The sequence below is a fragment of the Hyla sarda genome, chromosome 8 (genome assembly GCF_029499605.1).
Source record: "Hyla sarda isolate aHylSar1 chromosome 8, aHylSar1.hap1, whole genome shotgun sequence".
Classification (NCBI taxonomy): Eukaryota; Metazoa; Chordata; class Amphibia; order Anura; family Hylidae; genus Hyla; species Hyla sarda.
Genome location: NC_079196.1, coordinates 192,799,448 through 192,820,744, shown reverse-complemented (window position 1 = coordinate 192,820,744; position 21,297 = coordinate 192,799,448). Strand labels below are relative to the sequence as shown.

Here is a 21,297-nt window from a genome sequence, read left to right as displayed (position 1 = left end):
CACCGGGATGGAAACTTCCAATTATTTATAATAACTTCTTAAAGATCAAAATTATTTGGCCACTTCCAATAATTGATCACAAAAAATTGGATGACAGGTACTCTCTCCATGGATCACTGTAGTATTTTATGCTCATTAAGATAAACAGAGGAGATATGACTTTGGGGACCTCACCACAAGGTAACGGATGCAATCCGGTACCGGGACACCACAATAATATTAGTACCTGGCATTGCCTGGTTTTTCCTACCTTATCCTTGTCCTCATATCCCGACCTCATATCCCATCCTTATATCCCATCCTCATATCCCAATCTCACATCCCGACCTCATATACTGTCCTCATATGCCGTCCTCATATACCGACCTCATATCCCATCCTCATATCCGTCCTCATATCCCAACCTCATATCCCGACCTCATATCCCGTCCTCATATCCAGTCCTCATATCCCGTCCTCATCTCCTGCCCTCACACACATCACAGAGGAGCTTTTACTAGGCACCTAGCCACTACACATGATCAGGTTGCAGGGGTGCCGATGTGGGACAGACAGAGCCCCCTCCTTTTGAAACTGATTAGATGCTGCATTCACAACTTGCCAATGGTATCTAAGCAGTTAAACGACCGTAATTGAAGGTTACCCTGTTCCCTGAGCTCCCACGATACCATGTTAGTTTACTCCCACCCACCGTAAAAAGGAATATGGATAGAACCTATTGGTGGTCACTAAGGTAGTTACTCAGCAGAGTAGTTTAGACCTACTAAAGATAAAAAATATTGGTATTCAATATATATTGGTGTCTTTAACAGATTTGTCTCCATTATGGATTGAGAATGGATAGGGGATAAGATGTCTGATCGCGGGGGTCCCGCCAATGGGACTTCACCCACAATCTCTGTGCAGCCCCAGGTATTCTGCTCCAATCTTGGATACGCTGGTTTTCCGGGACTGGAGACATGACATCACAACGCTTCCCTTTGCGACGTCACGCCACGCCCCATCCATTCATGTCTATGGGAGGGGGAATGACATCACGCGTACATTCCCGGAAAACCAACGTTTCTGAGACTAGAGCAGGAGCCCGGCACAGAATACCAGGTGCTGCACAAAGATCACTGGGGGGGGGGGGCATCCAGCGGTGGGACCCCCGCAATCAGACATCTTATCCCCTATGCTTTGGATGTCTGTTGGCGGAGTACCCCTTTAATGGCCAAGTTTGTACACAGAACAGATTTTGAGAAAAACTCGTAAAATGAGCAGTAAACACTAAAGAAATGAAACAGACTAATTTTTAAATATCTGGGTATGTTTATATTTTGTGTTTTTTTTTTTTTTTTTTTTTGCTTAGCTTCACAATTAACAATAACATTTTGCCCTTTGTAATTCTCTTCTAATGAAAACCTGATGAATGAGATGAAATCCCAGGAACAGGAAATTAACTGTTATATGGGGAACGTAAAGGCCTTCTGACTAATGAGGTTATTTACAGAAATCAAGTATTTTTGTCATCTCGGAGAAAGGGCGTCTGAATGCTATTGTCTGGCAGATCTATGCAAGGCTTGATAGAAAATATCTCAGGTGACAAATACGTCCTTGTGCTGCTGTTCACATAATGTCATGATGGACCTGGTGGTGTAGATGGTGTCTGAGGCAGATTCAGATGTAATGGTTGCTATGTATCTGAAGGAGGCCTTCTACTTATCTAAAATCCACTTATAATGGGACACATTATTCAAATGAAAACAAAGGTGAAGCCCCTGGCAACTAATTGTTCTCTAATTAAAGTGAATGCTGGCTGCTCATCGCCATGGGTGACACCATTGTTTTAGTTTTGCACTTGTCTTTATGGATAACACTAAGATGTTCTTGCGCTATTGTTAAATTACACAGTCAGTAATGTTTTTCTCCGTACCTCCCGCCACTCCCCCGTGCCTCTGGTATTGCTGTCCCAGTCTCCACTGCGATCCTCTTTTTGCTTCTGAGGCCCCACACACAACAATGCATAACAGCTCATTGCTGTTGCAGCTGTGTCCAGGATTGGCTGAGCGACAATTTGACATATTGGGCCTGGGCACCAGGAAGAAGACCATGGCTCAATACATCGCACTGCCATTCAGCCTATCACTGGTTGAGCTGAGCTGCATTGTTGCATGTCAGATCTGAGAAGCAGGAAGAAGACCGCACTGGAGGACAGGACAGCGATACCAGCCGAGTGGCGAGAGGCAAATCAAAAAAATGTTTTCTTTATTATGGAAGCCTGAGCATATGGAGGTAGAAAAGATTTTCGTCAAAGAACTCCTTTAAAGTCAGCTTTCATTGTGGTCTAGGTTGGTGAAGAGTTAATGACAGCTTTATCCATAGACTAGGAAGGTGAAGGGTTACATTCATATTCACTGAAGGTCTAAAGGGGAAATGGAATTCCTGCAAGCATCTCCGGAAGTCCAGAGAAGGGGTTTATGGTATGTCCAATTGAATAGAATCGACCATCAGATGCAACTTGATTCAAATATATCGGTTGGATTCCAAAGTGCCCAAATGGCACTAGGTTTCAGGCCTTTTTTTTATATTTTTACCTGTTTAAGGTAGGTTTCCCAGCAGCAGTAATAAAGTATGCAACATGATGGACAAGGCAGGAGATGTGTGGTTGTGGAGGGCTGGTAGTAGTAGTAGTAGAAGTACAGTATGGAACATGATGGACAAGGCAGGAGATGTGTGGTTGTGGAGGGCTGGTTATAGTGGTAGTAGTAGTAGAAGTACAGTATGGAACATGATGGACAAGACAGGAGATGTGCAGCTGTGGATGGCTGGTAGTAGCAGAAGTACAGTATGGAACATGATGGACAAGGCAGGAGATGTGTGGATGTGGAGGGCTGGTAGTAGTAGTAGTAGAAGTACAGTATGGAATATGATGGACAAGGCAGGAGATGTGTGGCTGTGGAGGGCTGGTAGTAGTAGTAGTATTAGCAGTACAGAATGGAACATGATCGACAAGACAGGAGATGAGCAACTGTGGAGGGCTGGTAGTAGTAGTAGAAGTACAGTATGGAACATGATGGACAAGACAGGAGATGTGTGGTTGTGGAGGGCTGGTAGTAGTAGTAGTAGAAGTACAGTATGGAACATGATGGACAAGGCAGGAGATGTGTGGCTGTGGAGGGCTGGTAGTAGTAGTAGTAGAAGTAAAGTATGGAATATGATGGACAAGGCAGTAGATGTGTGGCTGTGGAGGGCTGGTAGTAGTAGTAGTATTAGCAGTACAGTATGGAACATGATGGACAAGGCAGGAGATGTGTGGCTGTGGAGGGCTGGTAGTAGTAGTAGTAGTAGTAGTAGTAGTACAGTATGGAACATGATGGACAAGGCAGGAGATGTGTGGATGTGGAGGGCTGGTAGTAGTAGTAGTAGAAGTACAGTATGGAATATGATGGACAAGGCAGGAGATGTGTGGCTGTGGAGGGCTGGTAGTAGTAGTAGTATTAGCAGTACAGAATGGAACATGATCGACAAGACAGGAGATGAGCAGCTGTGGAGGGCTGGTAGTAGTAGTAGAAGTACAGTATGGAACATGATGGACAAGACAGGAGATGTGTGGTTGTGGAGGGCTGGTAGTAGTAGTAGTAGAAGTACAGTATGGAACATGATGGACAAGGCAGGAGATGTGTGGCTGTGGAGGGCTGGTAGTAGTAGTAGTAGAAGTACAGTATGGAATATGATGGACAAGGCAGGAGATGTGTGGCTGTGGAGGGCTGGTAGTAGTAGTAGTATTAGCAGTACAGTATGGAACATGATGGACAAGGCAGGAGATGTGTGGCTGTGGAGGGCTGGTAGTAGTAGTAGTAGTAGTAGTAGTAGTAGTAGTAGTACAGTATGGAACATGATGGACAAGGCAGGAGATGTGTGGCTGTGGAGGGCTGGTAGTAGTAGTAGTAGTAGTAGTAATAGTACAGTATGGAACATGATGGACAAGGCAGGAGATGTGCAGCTGTGTAGGGCTAATAGTAGTAGTAGAAGTAGTAGTAGCAGCAGTAGAGTATTAAACATAACAGACAAGGCAGGAGATATGCTGCTGTGTAGGGCTAGTGTCACGATCCCGGCTGGTAGGAGGTGGATCCTCTGTGCCAGAGAGGGATTGGCGTGGACCGTGCTAGTGGACCGGTTCTAAGTCACTACTGGTGTTCACCAGAGCCCGCCGCAAAGCGGGATGGTCTTGCTGCGGCGGTAGTGACCAGGTCGTATCCACTAGCAACGGCTCAACCTCTCTGACTGCTGAAGATAGGCGCGGTACAAGGGAGTAGACAAAGCAAGGTCGGACGTAGCAGAAGGTCGGGGCAGGCAGCAAGAATCGTAGTCAATAAGGCAAGCAGGTGGTCAAGTACACGGTATGGATAAACACAGTAACGCTTTCACTAGGCACAATGGCAACAAGATCCGGCAAGGGAGTGCATGGGAGGAGATCAGATATAGTCTGGGAGCAGGTGGAAGCCAATTAAGCTAATTGGGCCAGGCACCAATCATTGGTGCACTGGCCCTTTAAGTCTCAGGGAGCTGGCGCGCGCGCGCCCTAGAGAGCGGAGCCGCGCGCGCCAGCACATGACAGCAGGGGACGGGAACGGGTAAGTGACCTGGGATGCGATTCGCGAGCGGGCGCGTCCCGCTGTGCGAATCGCATCCCCGACGGCCATGACAGCGCAGCACTCCCGGTCAGCGGGACCGACCGGGGCGCTGCGGAGAGAGAGACGCCGTAAGCGCTCCGGGGAGGAGCGGGGACCCGGAGCGCTAGGCGTAACAGCTAGTAGTAATAGAAGTAGAAGTAGTAGTAGTAGTAGTAGTAGTAGCAGCAGCACAGTATGGAGCAAAATAGACAAGGCTACAAATGTGCAGCTAAGTAGGACTAGTAGAAGACTTGTCCAAAATTAATCTTTAACCAGATTTGCAGAATCATTAATATTTAGGGACATTTGGAATCGATTTTTCTTATTTCTAGTAATATTCCTACAGTTCAGGAGGTAGTCCTTGGTGATCTAAGCAGCAAAGGGGATAATTTCTACATCCCTGGTGGTCTAGGGTATTGTAATGTAATCTGTGTTGCAGCTTTTACAGGAAGCTGAACACTGATTATGTTCAGCTTCACCTTCCTTCATTCAAATCAATGCTGGCGGGAGACAGAGAAGACTGTGCTGCAATAACTATACAGCTGCACAGAACGTGTTTACAGAGCTCTTTGCACACTCACAAAGCTCTAAGAGTCTGTATCTGAACCGACTGTAAACAAATCTTCAAGTGCATCTGTCAGTTCTATATCATGCTTAAAGCTGCAGATATTGCCGGAGAGCTCATAGGAAAATACAACAAATAATACTTCTCTCTTAGCTGATATATTTTGCAAAGTTATAAACCCATGTTTTTTTTTTCTAAACTCAAGAGTTGTTGTGGCCAGGCTGAGCTTTAGAATGCACACCTCCTACCTCCCCCACCCCTCAGTGCATTATTATTGTACAGGGCTCAGTGCTGGAAGCCAAACCCTGTACATCAATCCTGCAGGGCAGGAAGGGGTGGAGAGGGTGGAGGTGTACATGCTGCAGCTCAGCACAGCCTCTATGACAGATTTCATTTGTTTTAGCTCCCTACCAACTCTCTGTCCATGTCTGCAACTCTGAGCATGATGTAGAGCTGACTGATTCCCCTTGAAGGGAGTATTGCCTGCTGGTCAATAGAATGAGAAGCCATCTAGTGCCAGCTACTTCATGCTCTGAAAAGTTGGTATGCCAATGGGAGAGATTTTAGCTTTTTTGCTGTGGAGAATCTATTGGCTTTTGTAATAAATATTGAGACTCTCGCAAGGGACATAATACAGTTCCATACTCTATTGGGAAATATACTGCTGAAAAGGGAGAGCGGACCAGTCCTTGTGAATGCAACAGTAACTAATGGATCATGCAAGAAAGGATTTACAGCTTGCCCTATGTTAACAAGAATGAGATTTCTTTTTCATAAATCAATGGAGTGCAAGCATTGTCACCCGATTTTCTGCTTATCTGTAGTTAAATGATGACTTCACTGTTTGCAGAACCCATCAACGATGAAGATTAAACATTCAACTAATTATTTTCTTTTCTTTCATTTACAGGGCAGCAAAGATGTCAACGTTGCTGGAGATAAAAAGCAGCGTCTTACGACAAGTGCAAAATAGACAGTCCTTTCGCCGAAGAGCAGAGACGGAATCCAGCCCGCCAACATCGGAGACCAGCAAGGCCACAAGTGGTGTGAGGTAAAAGATCTGATGACTCTTATGGTGAATTTACAGATTTGTTAAAGAGTACCTGTCCCCAAATAAAACGTTAAATATAGTGTTCCTTGTGTAATTAGCAGATACTTTCCCATTCACTTGCTTTTAAAATTATTAACATCAATATGTTTAAAATGTAATAGAAAAAACAGCCACTAGGTGTCTGTTCTCTACCACAATTAATACAGTGAGTTTGGTCTCCTCCCGGCCTGGCAGGAGGCCGAACTCAGGAAGTGTTTCTCTGCACTATGCTTGATTGACAGCTGCACAGAGCCTCACTGAAAGCTTGTTACGCCGAGCGCTCCGGGTCCCTGCTCCTCCCCGGAGCGCTCGCGGCGTTCTCCTTTCTGCAGCGCCCCGGTCAGACCCGCTGACCGGGAGCGCTGCACTGACATTCACGATGGGGATGCGATTCGCATAGCGGGACGCGCCCGCTCGCGAATCGCATCCCAAGCCACTTACCCGTCCCGGTCCCCGGCTGTCATGTTCTGGCGCGCGCTCTCCGCTCTCTAGGGCGCGCGCGCGCGCCAGCTCTCTAAGATTTAAAGGGCCAGTGCACCAGTGATTGGTGCCTGGCCCAATCAGTCTAATTAGCTTCCACCTGCTCCCTGACTATATTACCTCACTTCCCCTTTCCTTCCTTGCTGGATCTTGTTGCCTTGTGCCAGAGAAAGCGTTTAGTGTTGTCCAATGCCTGTGTTTCCAGACCTTCTGCTATTGCTATTGACTACGAACCTTGCCGCCTGCCCCGACCTTCTGCTACGTCTGACCTTGCCTCTGCCTAGTCCTTCTCAGCAGTCAGCGAGGTTGAGCCGTTGCCGGTGGATACGACCTGGTTGCTACCGCCGCAGCAAGACCATCCCTCTTTGCGGCGGGCTCTGGTGAAAACCAGTAGCAACCTAGAACCGGTCCACCGACACGGTCCACGCCAATCCCTCGCTGACACAGAGGATCCACATCCAGCTAGCCGAATCCTAACAAAGCTGCACAGAGCCTCACTGACACATGCATAGATCCTCACTGAAAGCTGCACAGAGCTTAAGGTCTTCTATTCATCACAGCACTGCAACCATGTGAGGGTGGAAGTGGTCCCCCAGCAGGCTTCAGTGATGTCATGCCTGCTGGGAAACGCCCACTTTCTCCTGCTGTGAGATTGCACAATGTGGGCAAGAAGAACGGTAAGATACAGAGCTTTTTAACCCTCTGAAATTTTTTTTTTTAAGGGTGGGAGGAGTGTTAGGAGTAGTTAGGGAACATAGCCTGAGAGAGTTTAGAAAAGTTTATTTGGTGACAGGTACTTTTTAAGATTTGTGTCCCTGTTACATTCATCCCTGTTACATTTGTGTCCCTGTTACATTCATATGTGCATGCTGCCATATCAACCCCCAAAATTTCTGCACCAGATCTGCTGCATGTGAACTCACCCGTTTAAGTGGAGCGGAATTTATGTGTGCTTGTTGTTAGACAATTGTTACTGGTCTAAATGAGGAAAGAGTATGAGGTTTCGGTAATGGGTCTGGAAGGAAAGCCACAGTTGATGGGCAGTCTTTGATGTCATAAAATATGTATGTCAACTCCGAGTGATCACACTGTGTGTTTATGTCAGAGCCGCTCGTAGCTGTGATCCTCAGGGATGTGTCCAGTTCAGATGAAGGATCCTAGAGATTCTTAGATATAAATGCAGCTAGAAACTGCCATGGAATAGTGTCTTAGAAAATCTAAGAAAATGTATGTCTTGTCCTAGGCCAATAAGACCTGAAGCTTATTACAGGAGAATTCTTTACGAGAAGGCAAACACATAATGGACACTGCAGTATAACTAGATATTATACACCAGTAAATATTTAATTGAGCGCATGAGTTGTTGCAAATTCCTTTTAGCCTTTATTACATCTGCAACCAAATTTTTTGTATTGCTTAAAGGGTACCTGGACTTTCAAAAGAATTTCGAAAATTGTCATGTTTTTTTTAGATTAACCCTTCAGAGTGGTGAACAGTGATTTAAAGGGGTACTCCACCCCTAGACATCTTATCCCCTATCCAAAGGATAGGAGATAAGATGTCTGATGGTGGGGGTCCCGCAGCTGGGGGACCCACAGGCTGTGTGCAGAACCCAGAGTTTGTTTAGAAGGCTGGGTGATGCGGTGGGGGCTGTGACATCACGGCCACGCCCCTTGTGATGTCACGCCACATCGCCTCAATGCAAGTCTATGGGAGGGGGCGAGGCGGCTGCTCCTCCCCCTCCCATAGACTTGCATGGAGGGGACGTGGCGGGATGTCACCAGGGGATGTGGTCGTGACGTCACAACCCCCGTTGTCCGCTCCAAGCATTTGGAACAAAATGTTCTGAATGCTGGGGCAGCGGAGTACCCCTTTAAGTCCTCTTATTGATGTTATTGAATCCTTGAGAGTCCCCACCATAGAGCACAGCTGTTTCTCCTTCTCTTCACTTTAGGAGAAGGACCAGAGCTGGGCTGTTTGCAAGTAGTACTTATAGTTCTGATAAAGGTGCACTGTACTAAGCAGACTGGGGGGTGATTTACATTATTATACATAGCATGTGGGGGAAGGGGTCTATCGATGCACTGTGTTTGCAAGGTTCTACATAAGCAGAAAGAAAGGAAACAGACGCAGCACAACAAGGAAAGGCTTACACTAAGCACTGAACTGCTGCTGATATTGGTGATAAGAAGCCTTTAGACTATCGGGAGTGTGTGGGGATTTCACTTATGTCTCATGTTCGGACCGAACTCTTTCTCTATTCTGTGCATGCGAAGACTTGAGAAAGAGTTCAGTAAGAACTTGTAACGCCTTGTAAGTGCTGTATGTATGTACTTGTAATCTTAGGAACTTTTCAAAGAATAAACACAATCAAAAGTGGGAGAAGTGCCAAGTCTGGATCAGTCTGCTTTACTTGTCTATTCTACAACAGGCAGTTTAAGGGTTAAACGTACTGACTTGCTGGCATAATTAAACAGATAAGTAAACAAGAGCAGCCTTAAAAGGACCCACACGATGATGAGGTCACCTCACAACCTCTGTACTGGGATTGCAATGTATTGCAAGAGACTTCCATAAAGAAAGATAACATGTCGCAATACTTGCTCTGTACAGCCTTGCTTCTCAATGGCGTGGCTGTGTTGGCTCTCCGTGCTCACTGACTCTTTTTCCCCCAATAGCAATGCCACTTACAGCACTCACTTACTGCACCCCATGCACTGCATCTCCTTTCAGCCACTCTGTAATATCCTTCCTCTTCCCTAAGATAGTGTGCGCACACTGCAACTTTGATATAGGCCTATAGGCCACAACCTCACAGAATAGGCCAGTACTCCTAGGAGGAGACGTTCCGCTTCTGCCTCCTCCTCATATCACTGCACTATGGGCAGCTGTGTGGGACATGGGCAAATGCTGCCTGCTGCACAGACTGATTTAAAATGGAATAAAAAAAATATCTAGGGAGGTTGTTTCCTCCTGTCATAATGCTGTCTGGGTCCGATCAAGTGATTTACAGATATGTTAGGAATGACATAGGCTGTTACACACAGGGAAGTTGTTTGAAATGACAGGTACCATATAAAGAAGAATTCTGGATTGAGCCCTTTCATTAGTACAATTGGTTCCTATGATTCAGACCACCAGTAAATTCCATGCTGTTATGTGTAGACAGGAAAGCAGTCTCTCTGTATGGCTTACTTCCTGTGAACTATAGGATTATCCCTGAATATATAATTTTTATTTTATCAAAAGAGGCCAGGAGAGCAGTGATAAAGTAGGTGAGTCCATATAATTGTGGTGACCACTGGTGTGAAGAGTGCTGGCAGTGATTGTGGGTGACAAATTGACACTGTTGGTGACACCAGGGTAGTGTAACTCTCCACCTTCCAAGGTAAAGCAGTCCTCCTGGGTGAGCACTGATGAAAAGAATACTCCAGACGCAGAGTTATGGAAAACTGCCTTTATTGAGGATCACGGATAGATGGTACAATCCTTATAAATGCAGAGTAGGGACAATGGAGAGAATCCTTAAAGGGGTACTCCGGGGCCCCTGCGATCTCTCCTTCCGTTTTTCAGCTTCACAGAGCGAGGATCGTCCCCTCGTGACGTCACGCCACTCCCCCTCAATGCAAGTCTATAGGAGGGGGCGATGGCTGCCATGCCCCCTCCCAAAGACTTGCGTTGAGGTACGGGGATATTGATAGGGGATAAGATGTTTAGCACCGGAGTACCCCTTTAAGCCTTGCTGGGACTTGTAGTAGACTTCTTTTTCTTACTCATGACTTGACTGAACTTTGCTGCTGACTTGACTGTCACTGGTTACTGAAGACAACTAACAATTACTTGGGTTCTGCATAATATCCATTTATGCTTTCCCCGCCAGGGTATAAACTAGACCTTCTGAACCTCAGCTGCCGGAGGCTTTCTACTGACGTTATGCTGGACCAGCACTGTGTGGCCTGTTGACTCACGGGCTCCTATTGCCCACAGCTAGGAATAACTGACTCCTCCTGTGTGGGGAACACCTGCAGAATGGCATTGTTGCTCACTGTAAGATTTTCTTAGGCTTCCCTTGTGTCCCTGCCTCTAGGGGGCTCTGTTCTGTTCCCTGCCGCAAGTCAAACAGTTAGTTTGGTCTTTTCCAGGCCTGACAGGAGACCAAACTAAGGAAGTGCGTGTGGGGCATGGTGAGGCACAGCTCTCGCAGGCTTCAGTGATGTTGAGCCTGCTGGGGAACACCTACTTTCTCCTGCCGGGAGCTCACACAGTGTGAGCAGGGGAAAGGTATGATATACAGCTTTTTAAAGCTCGGAACATTTTTAAAGGGCAGGAGGGTTGTTAGGAGTAGTTAGGGAGTATAATCTGAGTTAGTTTAGACAGGTACTCTTTAACCAAATATAAGGAATTTTATGAATCCTTAAAGGGGTACTCCACTGCCCGAGCTTTCAGACCATTTAGTTCCCAAAGCTCGGTGCGTGATCGTGATGTCACGACCACGCCACCTCAATGCAAGTCTATGGGAGGGGGCGTTCGCCCCCTCCCATAGACTTGCATTGAGGGGGCGTGGCGGAACTAAATGGGCTTTTGGAACCAAATGTTCTGAACACTGGGGCAGAGGAGTACCCCTTTAATATACATTTTATATTGACCTATTCTACACAACGTAGGTAAAAATAGAATGCCAAAGGGCTTCTTTAAACACATCTAAAATAACAATAAAAAATGAATAGTCTTATATAATCCTTTGTCTTATTATGCTTCTATGAAGATCTAGGTGCCTCTGTACAGTAATATGTCTTTTAGTTTCTTCCCTAAATCTATGCCCCAAATAAATGCACAAAATAAGGATCGGATGGAGAGAGTTTGCCTGCCAGTTAAGACTACATAGGATTTATTTGTAGTCTGGAGCACTGTACTTTAAATAAATGTTTTGTCCAATCTGAGATTTTTATATTTAGTATATTTTGGATTCTTTTTAATCTTTTGTTCGATTTGACCTATTTTACAATGAGTTATCTTAGGTACTCTGAGCCAATAGAAACCTGTCCTTTTCATAAAGGTTTGGGGCTCTTAAAAAAAACATCCATGTGATTTGACTAATGAAAACTACCCTTGTCCATTTGCCTTCTCATTGGAATGGCCTTTGTCATGTCACATTTTCCGATTTATTGCCTGGCCCTTTTCCATACATAAGGAGTAGAGATGAGCGAACTTACAGTAAATTTAATGCGTCACGAACTTCTCGGCTCGGCAGTTGATGACTTTTCCTGCATAAATTAGTTCAGCTTTCCGGTGCTCCGGTGGGCTGGAAAAGGTGGATACATTCCTAGGAGACTCTTTCCTAGGACTGTATCCCCCTTTTTCAGCCCACCGGAGCACCTGAAGGCTGAACTAATTTACGCAGGAAAAGTCATCAACTGCCGAGCCGAGAAGTTCGTGACGAATCGAATTTACTGTAAGTTCGCTCATCTCTAATAAGGAGTTTGTCTCACAACTGTTACAGCCAATGGCCTACCAAGAAGTGTCATAAAGCGTTACTGTCAATAGAAACAACTTATGAGATGTCAATCAGAAATGACACTTCTGAGACCCACTGGAATTGAGAGTTATAAGTCGGGGAAGCAGGTGGCATTGTGCTCCACTCCCCGGCCAGCAGAGAGATCCGGACATTTCTCTGCATAGAAGTCTATGCACGGATCTCTCGGCCGGCTGGGGAGTGGAATGTAATGTTGCCCCCTTCTCTGGCTTATAACTTAAGATTGCAGTGGGTCTTAGGAGTGAGACCCGGTGCGATCAAAAACTTTTGACAGCAACACTTTAAGGGATAAGTCCTACCCATGACTACAGGTTTTTCCTCATTTGTGACATGTGATCAGATAGATCCAGTATCCAGTAATTGTCTCTCTTTTTTTTCCCTCTTAAAGGGGTTCTCCGGTGCTTAAACATCTTATCCCCTATCCAAAGGATAGGGGATAAGATGCCTGATCGCGGGAGTCCCGCCACTGGGGACCCCCGGGATCTTGCACGTGGCACCCCGTTTGTAATCAGACCCGGAGCGTATTCGCTCCGGGTCTGATTACTGACGACCACAGGGCCGACGGCGTGTGACGTCAAGCCTCCGCCTCCCGTGTGACAGCTATCACGCCCCCTCTCATAGGCTTGCATTGCGGGGCGGAGCGCAACATCACACGGGGGCGGAGGCGTGACGTCACACGCCGCCCGCCCTGTAGTCGCCAGTAATCAGACCCGGAGCGAACACGCTCTGGGGACTGATTACAAACGGGGTGCCGCGTGCAAGATCCCGGGGGTCCCCAGCGGCGGGACTCCCGCGATCAAGCATCTTATCCCTTATCCTTTGGATAGGGGATAAGATGTTTAAGCACCGGAGAACCCCTTTAAGATGCCGCATGATTAAACAACGAGCCAATGTCACCAATGACTTTATGCTCCATAGCGTATCTCCACACGCGCTTGAATTTCATAACCGTGACTTCAGTGTTTTTAAGTTCTTTCCCATTGAGCACATACCCAGAGGAGCAAACCAACATTTAAATTCTCTCAAAAAGAGAGAAAATTACTGGATATACTGCTTAAAAACATTGGTCCCCCTGGGCCTTAATGAATATATTGAAAACGTACATTGAACCTATGTTCAGCATCAGACATCTAGACCTTTTTGTTTGTATTGCCAATATATTTTGGCTATTTATTATCTAATTCGGGTTCTCATAATTATTCTGGTAGTGGTACAGGCTTTTTTCCCCTTTTCATTACCCATTTTTATACCAAAAATTGCTACTACTTCCTTTAACAACATTTATATATATATTGCTGCATGCTGCCGCTTGCACGGGAATTTTTGCTATTTGGTGATCTTTCCGTTATAGTTTTATTACTTTTAGTTTTTTATCATATATCTTTACATTCATTTTCTGAATAATGTCTAGATGTCCTGCTGCATGCAACTGCTTACATGTGAAATATCTATACGCTGCACAACTACAGAGTGGGCCATTTATATGGATACACGTTAATAAAATGGGAATGGTTGGTGATATTAACTTCCTGTTTGTGGCACATTAGTATATGTGAGGGGGGAAGCTTTCAAGATGGGTGGTGACCATGGCGGCCATTTTGAAGTCGGACATTTTGAATCCAACTTTTGTTTTTTCAATAGGAAGAGGGTCATGTGACACATCAATCTTATTGGGAATTTCACAAGAAAAACAATGATGTGCTTGGTTTTAACGTAACTTTATTCTTTCATGAGTTATTTACAAGTTTCTGACCACCATAAAATGTGTTTAATGCGCTGCCCATTGTGTTGGATTGTCAATGCAACCCGCTTCTCTATATACTGCTATATACTACTATATACACCGCAGGAGAAATGCTAGCACAGGCTTCCAGTATCCCTATACACTGCTATATACTACCATATACACCGCAGGAGAAATGCTAGCACAGGCTTCCAGTATACGTAGTTTTAGGTGCTGCCAAAGATAAAAGTCTAAAGGGGTCAGATCGGGAGATCTTGGGGGCCATTCAACTGGCCCACGACGACCAATCCACTTTCCAGGAAACTGTTCATCTAGGAATGCTCAGACCTGACACCCATAATGTGAAGTTGACCATCTTGCTGGAAAAACTCAGGGAACGTGCAGCTTCAGTGCATAAAGAGGGAAACACATCATCATGTAGGCCACGGGATATGCGAAATTGCTACATGATGATGTGTTTCCCTCTTTATGCACTGAAGCTGCACGTTCCCTGAGTTTTTCCAGCAAGATGGTGACCACCACATTATGGGTGTCAGGTCTGAGCATTGCTAAATGAACAGCTTCCTGGAAAGTGGATTGGTCATCGTGGGCCAGTTGAATGGCACCCAAGGTCTCCCGATCTGACCCTCTTAGACTTTTATCTTTGGGGTCATCTGAAGGCAATTATCTATGCTGTGAAGATACGAGATGTGCAGCACGTGAAACTACGGATACTGGAAGCCTGTGTTAGCATTTCTCCTGCGGTGTATATAGTAGTATATAGCAGTGTATACGGATACTGGAAGCCTGTGCTAGCATTTCTCCTGCGGTTTATATAGTAGTATATAGCAGTGTATACGGATACTGGAAGCCTGTGCTAGCATTTCTCCTGCGGTGTATATAGTAGTATATAGCAGTCTATACGGATACTGGAAGCCTGTGCTAGCATTTCTCCTGCGGTGTATATAGTAGTATATAGCAGTGTATACGGATACTGGAAGCCTGTGCTAGCATTTCTCCTTCGGTGTATATAGTAGTATATAGCAGTGTATACAGACACTGGAAGCCTGTGCTAGCATTTCTCCTGCGGTGTATATAGTAGTATATAGCAGTGTATACGGATACTGGAAGCCTGTGCTAGCATTTCTCCTGCGGTGTATATAGTAGTATATAGCAGTGTATATGGATACTGTAAGCCTGTGCTAGCATTTCTCCTGCGGTGTATATAGTAGTATATAGCAGTGTATACGGATACTGGAAGCCTGTGCTAGCATTTCTCCTGCGGTATATATAGTAGTATATAGCAGTGTATACGGATACTGGAAGCCTGTGCTAGCATTTCTCCTTCGGTGTATATAGTAGTATATAGCAGTGTATACGGATACTGGAAGCCTGTGCTAGCATTTCTCCTTCGGTGTATATAGTAGTATATAGCAGTGTATACAGATACTGGAAGCCTGTGCTAGCATTTCTCCTGCGGTGTATATAGTAGTATATAGCAGTGTATACGGATACTGGAAGCCTGTGCTAGCATTTCTCCTGCGGTGTATATAGTAGTATATAGCAGTGTATATGGATACTGTAAGCCTGTGCTAGCATTTCTCCTGCGGTGTATATAGTAGTATATAGCAGTGTATACGGATACTGGAAGCCTGTGCTAGCATTTCTCCTGCGGTATATATAGTAGTATATAGCAGTGTATACGGATACTGGAAGCCTGTGCTAGCATTTCTCCTTCGGTGTATATAGTAGTATATAGCAGTGTATACGGATACTGGAAGCCTGTGCTAGCATTTCTCCTGCGGTGTATATAGTAGTATATAGCAGTGTATACGGATACTGGAAGCCTGTGCTAGCATTTCTCCTGCGGTGTATATAGTAGTATATAGCAGTGTATATGGATACTGTAAGCCTGTGCTAGCATTTCTCCTGCGGTGTATATAGTAGTATATAGCAGTGTATACGGATACTGGAAGCCTGTGCTAGCATTTCTCCTGCAGTGTATATAGTAGTATATAGCAGTATATACGGATACTGGAAGCCTGTGCTAGCATTTCTCCTTTGGTGTATATAGTAGTATATAGCAGTGTATACAGATACTGGAAGCCTGTGCTAGCATTTCTCCTGCGGTGCATATAGTAGTATATAGCAGTATATACGGATACTGGAAGCCTGTGCTAGCATTTCTCCTGCGGTGTATATAGTAGTATATAGCAGTGTATACGGATACTGAAGCCTGTGCTAGAATTTCTCCTGCGGTGTATATAGTAGTATATAGCAGTGTATACGGATACTGGAAGCCTGTGCTAGCATTTCTCCTGCGGTGTATATAGTAGTATATAGCAGTGTATACGGATACTGGAAGCCTGTGCTAGCATTTCTCCTGCGGTGTATATAGTAGTAGATAGCAGTGTATACGGATACTGTAAGCCTGTGCTAGCATTTCTCCTGCGGTGTATATAGTAGTAAATAGCAGTGTATACGGATACTGGAAGCCTGTGCTAGCATTTCTCCTGTGGTGTATATAGTAGTATATAGCAGTGTATACAGATACTGGAAGCCTGTGCTAGCATTTCTCCTGCGGTGCATATAGTAGTATATAGCAGTGTATACGGATACTGGAAGCCTGTGCTAGCATTTCTCCTGCGGTGTATATAGTAGTATATAGCAGTGTATACGGATACTGAAGCCTGTGCTAGAATTTCTCCTGCGGTGTATATAGTAGTATATAGCAGTGTATACGGATACTGGAAGCCTGTGCTAGCATTTCTCCTGCGGTGTATATAGTAGTATATAGCAGTGTATACGGATACTGGAAGCCTGTGCTAGCATTTCTCCTGCGGTGTATATAGTAGTATATAGAAGTGTATACGGATACTGGAAGCCTTTCTCCTGCGGTGTTGCTATCAGTGAGTGAAGAGTGGGAGAAGAGGGTTTTTTTCAGATGTACCGCTCTAATAATGGCTATCTTGTGACCCTACAAACGATCCACATATGCTCTTGGTTTCATTCATAAAACAATGGTACGTCACACTCTTCAGCCTTCATTGGCTCCATACAATGACGTCTGATCCATTCATTCATCTATCTTCACAATCCACGCCCCTAGGAACCCACGGACACAGTGTTAAATTACTACGTATTGACTTTAATACCGTACTGTTTTACTATTATTCACATTGAACAGCCCCGTTCCCTCCTTTTCCTTGAAAGCCACGATCTCTTTCTATATTTTGTTGGTCTATGGACCAGTTTTATACATATACATGAAACCAATGTGTTTTTAAAAGTCCTGTGTTAACACTATGCCTGGAAGGAGTCCGATTGTATCCGGGTTGTGTTCTATTGAAACAGTTTTTAACATTTTTTATATAATTAAATCTAAAGTGTTTTTTTACTATTTCTGCTACTTCGCTTTGTTCTTATCTTTGGTTTTATGCATGTACACGTATGTTATCTGATGAACTGTAATATGCTTATCAAGCCCCATTGTATATTGGTGCTCTTTTTGAATGCATATAAAGCGTCTTTGAGCCCAGTATGTCATACATCTGCAATTGAGAAAGGGTAGGACACTACCCGAAACGCGTCTTGCCATAGATGTTCGTGTAACAAGTTTTTAATAAACCTCCGTTTGCTTAAATGCAAACACATCCTATGATCTTCATTTTTACTGGATAGTGCCACTTTGGGGTTTCTTTCTTTTACCTCATTCTGTCTACTACTGGATCCTGCGCTCTGGAAACCGGTCAAGCTCTGACGGACTGCAATCCACTGGATACCCCGCATTTCAATGGGCACTGTCAGATCCAAAAACTTTTGATATGTTGCAAAGCATGTATAACCAATAGGTTTTGCAATTGCTTTCATTAGAACATTTTCAGTATTTCATACTGAAAAAGCCAATTAAACAACTGCCCCCCCTGCCTGCTCGGACATATACTAGCCCTGCTGTGTCCATGAGTCATCACCTATGTCATGGACACACTTCCTTGATTGACAGCTGTGAGTGCAGGACTCACAGCTAGAGGAACAATCCTCCCACTGTCAGCTTGTGTCCCGCTACTGTCAGTGAAGACAAGCTGGGAGTAGTAGTTTTGTTAATGCTAGGGGAGATGTGAGCAGACAGTATACTGAGGGAGGGGGCGGAGACCTGCACAGTGAGGCCACGCCCCCTCCATTTGAGAGGAATTCAGACTAGTGGGCTAAATTTAAAGTGTAATAAAAAAATAAATAAAGGTGCTAGACACATAAAAATTAGATGTACATGGTCAGAATTAGGTACTGAGTGATATTTAAAATATATTTATATATTTTGTTGGATCTGACATGTACGCTTTAAGGGTGATACGCATAACCTCAAGGGTTAATCCAGGTGCGAGTCCATAATTCAGACCCTCACCCACCTCTCTACTCGCAGGATTACAGGAGGCGCTGTCCTCACCACTTTTTTTTATTTCTCTTAATTATAATATATATGGCTGGAATAACGTGTTTCAGGAGGTATCTCTCCCTTTCTCAATTGCCAATGAAATTTCTGCAAAACCAACATGTTAAAAAACAATTATCGGAGCCAGAAGGTCAGAGACCGGAGGCGTAGTAAAATGAGCTGTCACATCAAAAACACATTCAAAAGCAATATAAAGGTACATTGGTGGGAAGATACAAACATATAATAGTCACTGCTAGAGAATAAATATTATGTGATAATAAAAAAAGGCACATAAGGCATTATAAAACAAAGTCACTTGCAGTGGTGAGAGCGAGGATTGTATCATTACGAAAGAGAGGCTTGGAAATAAACAGTATTAACCCTTCGTATATCCTAAAGCAGTGGTTTCAAACTGTGGCCCTCCAGATGTTGCAAAACTTCAACTCTCAGCATGCCCGGACAGCCATTGGCTGTCCGGGCATGCTGAGAGTTGAAGTTTTGCAACATCTGGAGGGCCACAGTTTGAGACCACTGTCTTCAAATTTTGATGGGAACTTTGGCGCTAAAACATTAATTCATAAATTAAAAAGGCCACTAAGAAACTCAGCATCCCTGTGAGAGTCTACATTAGCGGAGGTCTGGGACACTACTAACCCAAGGCAGAGATGAAGCATAAACACATGATACATTTATTAACCCAAAAATAGCTCATACCATCATTAAAGGGGTACTCCAGTGGAAAGGTTTTTTTTTTTTTTTTTAAATCAACTGGCGCAGGAAAGTTGAACAGATTTGTAAATTACTTCTATTCAAAAATCTTAATCCTTCCAGTACTTATTAGCTGCTGAATACTGCAGATTAAATTATTTTCTTTTTGGAACACAGTGCTCTCTGCTGACATCACGAGCACAGTGCTCTCTGCTGAGATCTCTGTCCATTTTAGGAACTGTCCAGAGCAGCATATGTTTGCTATGGGGATTTTCTCCTACTCTGGACAGTTCTTAAAATGGACAGAGATGTGAGCAGAGAGCACTGTGCTCATGATGTCAGCAGAGAGCTCTGTGTTCCAAAAAGAAATGAATTGTATATGTAGTATTCAGCAGCTAATAAGTACTGGAAGGATTAGGATTTTTTAATAGAAGTAATTTACAAATCTGAGAAAATTATATAGGTATGGGCAGCTCACAATTAATACGCACCAAGGTGAAACAACTATACCTTAATTGGAAAAGGGAAAACCAAAAAATACTAAATGTAGCCCGGACCTTCTAGGTGAGTAAATGAAAATAAATATTCGTGGATCGTGCTTCAATAATAATCAGTAATTTATTATAAAAATATGAGTAAAATTAGGTACTTCTCACAGGGCCCTTGTGAGGAGAACATACATATTAAAAGGCAACCTAACAATATATTTAGGCATATAATAATTAAAACAATAATACTGGCATAAGATAACAAAGAATGAGAACTGTACCAAACAAGTATGTTAAAGAATTGCTCTTATGGATATTTAGGGTAGATATGTCCCTGTTATATGCAATATCAAACAGTCTGTGGTAATTAAAGATTATGTTACCGGTCTTTGAATGGTAACCCAGGCGATGGGTGTAGTTCCCGCAATGACTGGGTGTCTGTGGTGCGTTAAGTCCTCTGTGCAGCGTTTCCAAACGTAGGCTTGGTCCAGTAAAGTCCGAGTGGGAGCGGTCGCAGTCGCTGACGGCTGAGGCACTGGCAGGCGCTGACGGCTGAGGCGCTGGCAGGCGCCGAAGATCGCAATAGTGCCCGGGGACTGCTGGCGCTGGCGTGCGCTGGAGTTGGTAATTCCTCACCGCTTTGCTGGTTGATGAGCAGGACTGTATACTGGATGCAGAGAGCTCGCCTCGTGTTGCCGGCGTCTGACGTAAGCTGTGGTCAGAGCTGGGGATGGCTGCACCGGGATGGTTGCACCCGGATGGATTTGAATTGCTGGATCGGGTAGATAACAGAGTAAGATCGCTGATGGTGGTACAGTTCATGAGAGGTAACTGGCCTTGAGGTTTGGGCACAGTTCTCCAGGGGTAATATTATGCCAGTTAATGTGCATGAACGACTAGACGCGTTTCAGAGTTGTATAATATAACCCTTTCCTCAGTATGCCAGTATTATTGTTTTAATAATTATATGCCTAAATATATTGTTAGGTTGCCTTTTAATATGTATGTTCTCCTCACAAGGGCCCTGTGAGAAGTACCTAATTTTACTCATATTTTTATAATAAATTACTGATTATTATTGAAGCACGATCCACGAATATTTATTTTCATTTACTCACCTAGAAGGTCCAGGCTACATTTAGTAATTTACAAATCTGTTTAACTCTCTGGCACCAGTTTATAAAAAAAAAAAAAGTTTTCTACCGGAGTACCCCTTTAAGGGAATCTGCCAGCTCTAGATCATGCTCTGAGGCTGTGCGGAGCCGCAGGATACATGCCTCCTCTCTCCCCCACCCCTCTCTGCCTTGATTTTTATATGTAGGGATCCTATACCAGTATTGTACATAACCGGTCAAGGCAGGAAGGCAGGGGGAGGAAGAAAGCTTGTATCCTGCTGCTCCACACAGCCTCCTTGACACTTGAGCTCTTAGCATGATCTAGAGCTGACATATTTCCCTTTAGATTTTCCACTGCTGATTTTCCTACCCAATGGGAAGGAAAATCAGCAGCAGAAACTCTGCAGCAAAATACACATATGTGAACGTATCCTCTAGGGTACATTCACATGGGCAGATCTTCTGCGAGTTTTCTGCAGATTTAGCTGTGACGGATCTTACGCCATGG

General features: G+C 44.4%; 1 protein-coding gene across 2 annotated transcripts in view; it reads left to right on the top strand.

Moving 5' to 3' along the window:
- The window catches only part of BAIAP3 (BAI1 associated protein 3), a 353,458-nt gene that overhangs the window by 83,196 nt on the left and 248,965 nt on the right, over positions 1–21,297 (top strand). For both annotated transcript variants that reach the window (XM_056536555.1, XM_056536554.1), the window contains exon 2: positions 6,131–6,271. In XM_056536555.1, coding sequence (XP_056392530.1) covers positions 6,141–6,271 — 131 coding nt within the window. In that variant the 5' untranslated portion in view covers positions 6,131–6,140. The remainder of the gene's footprint in view (positions 1–6,130; positions 6,272–21,297) is intronic.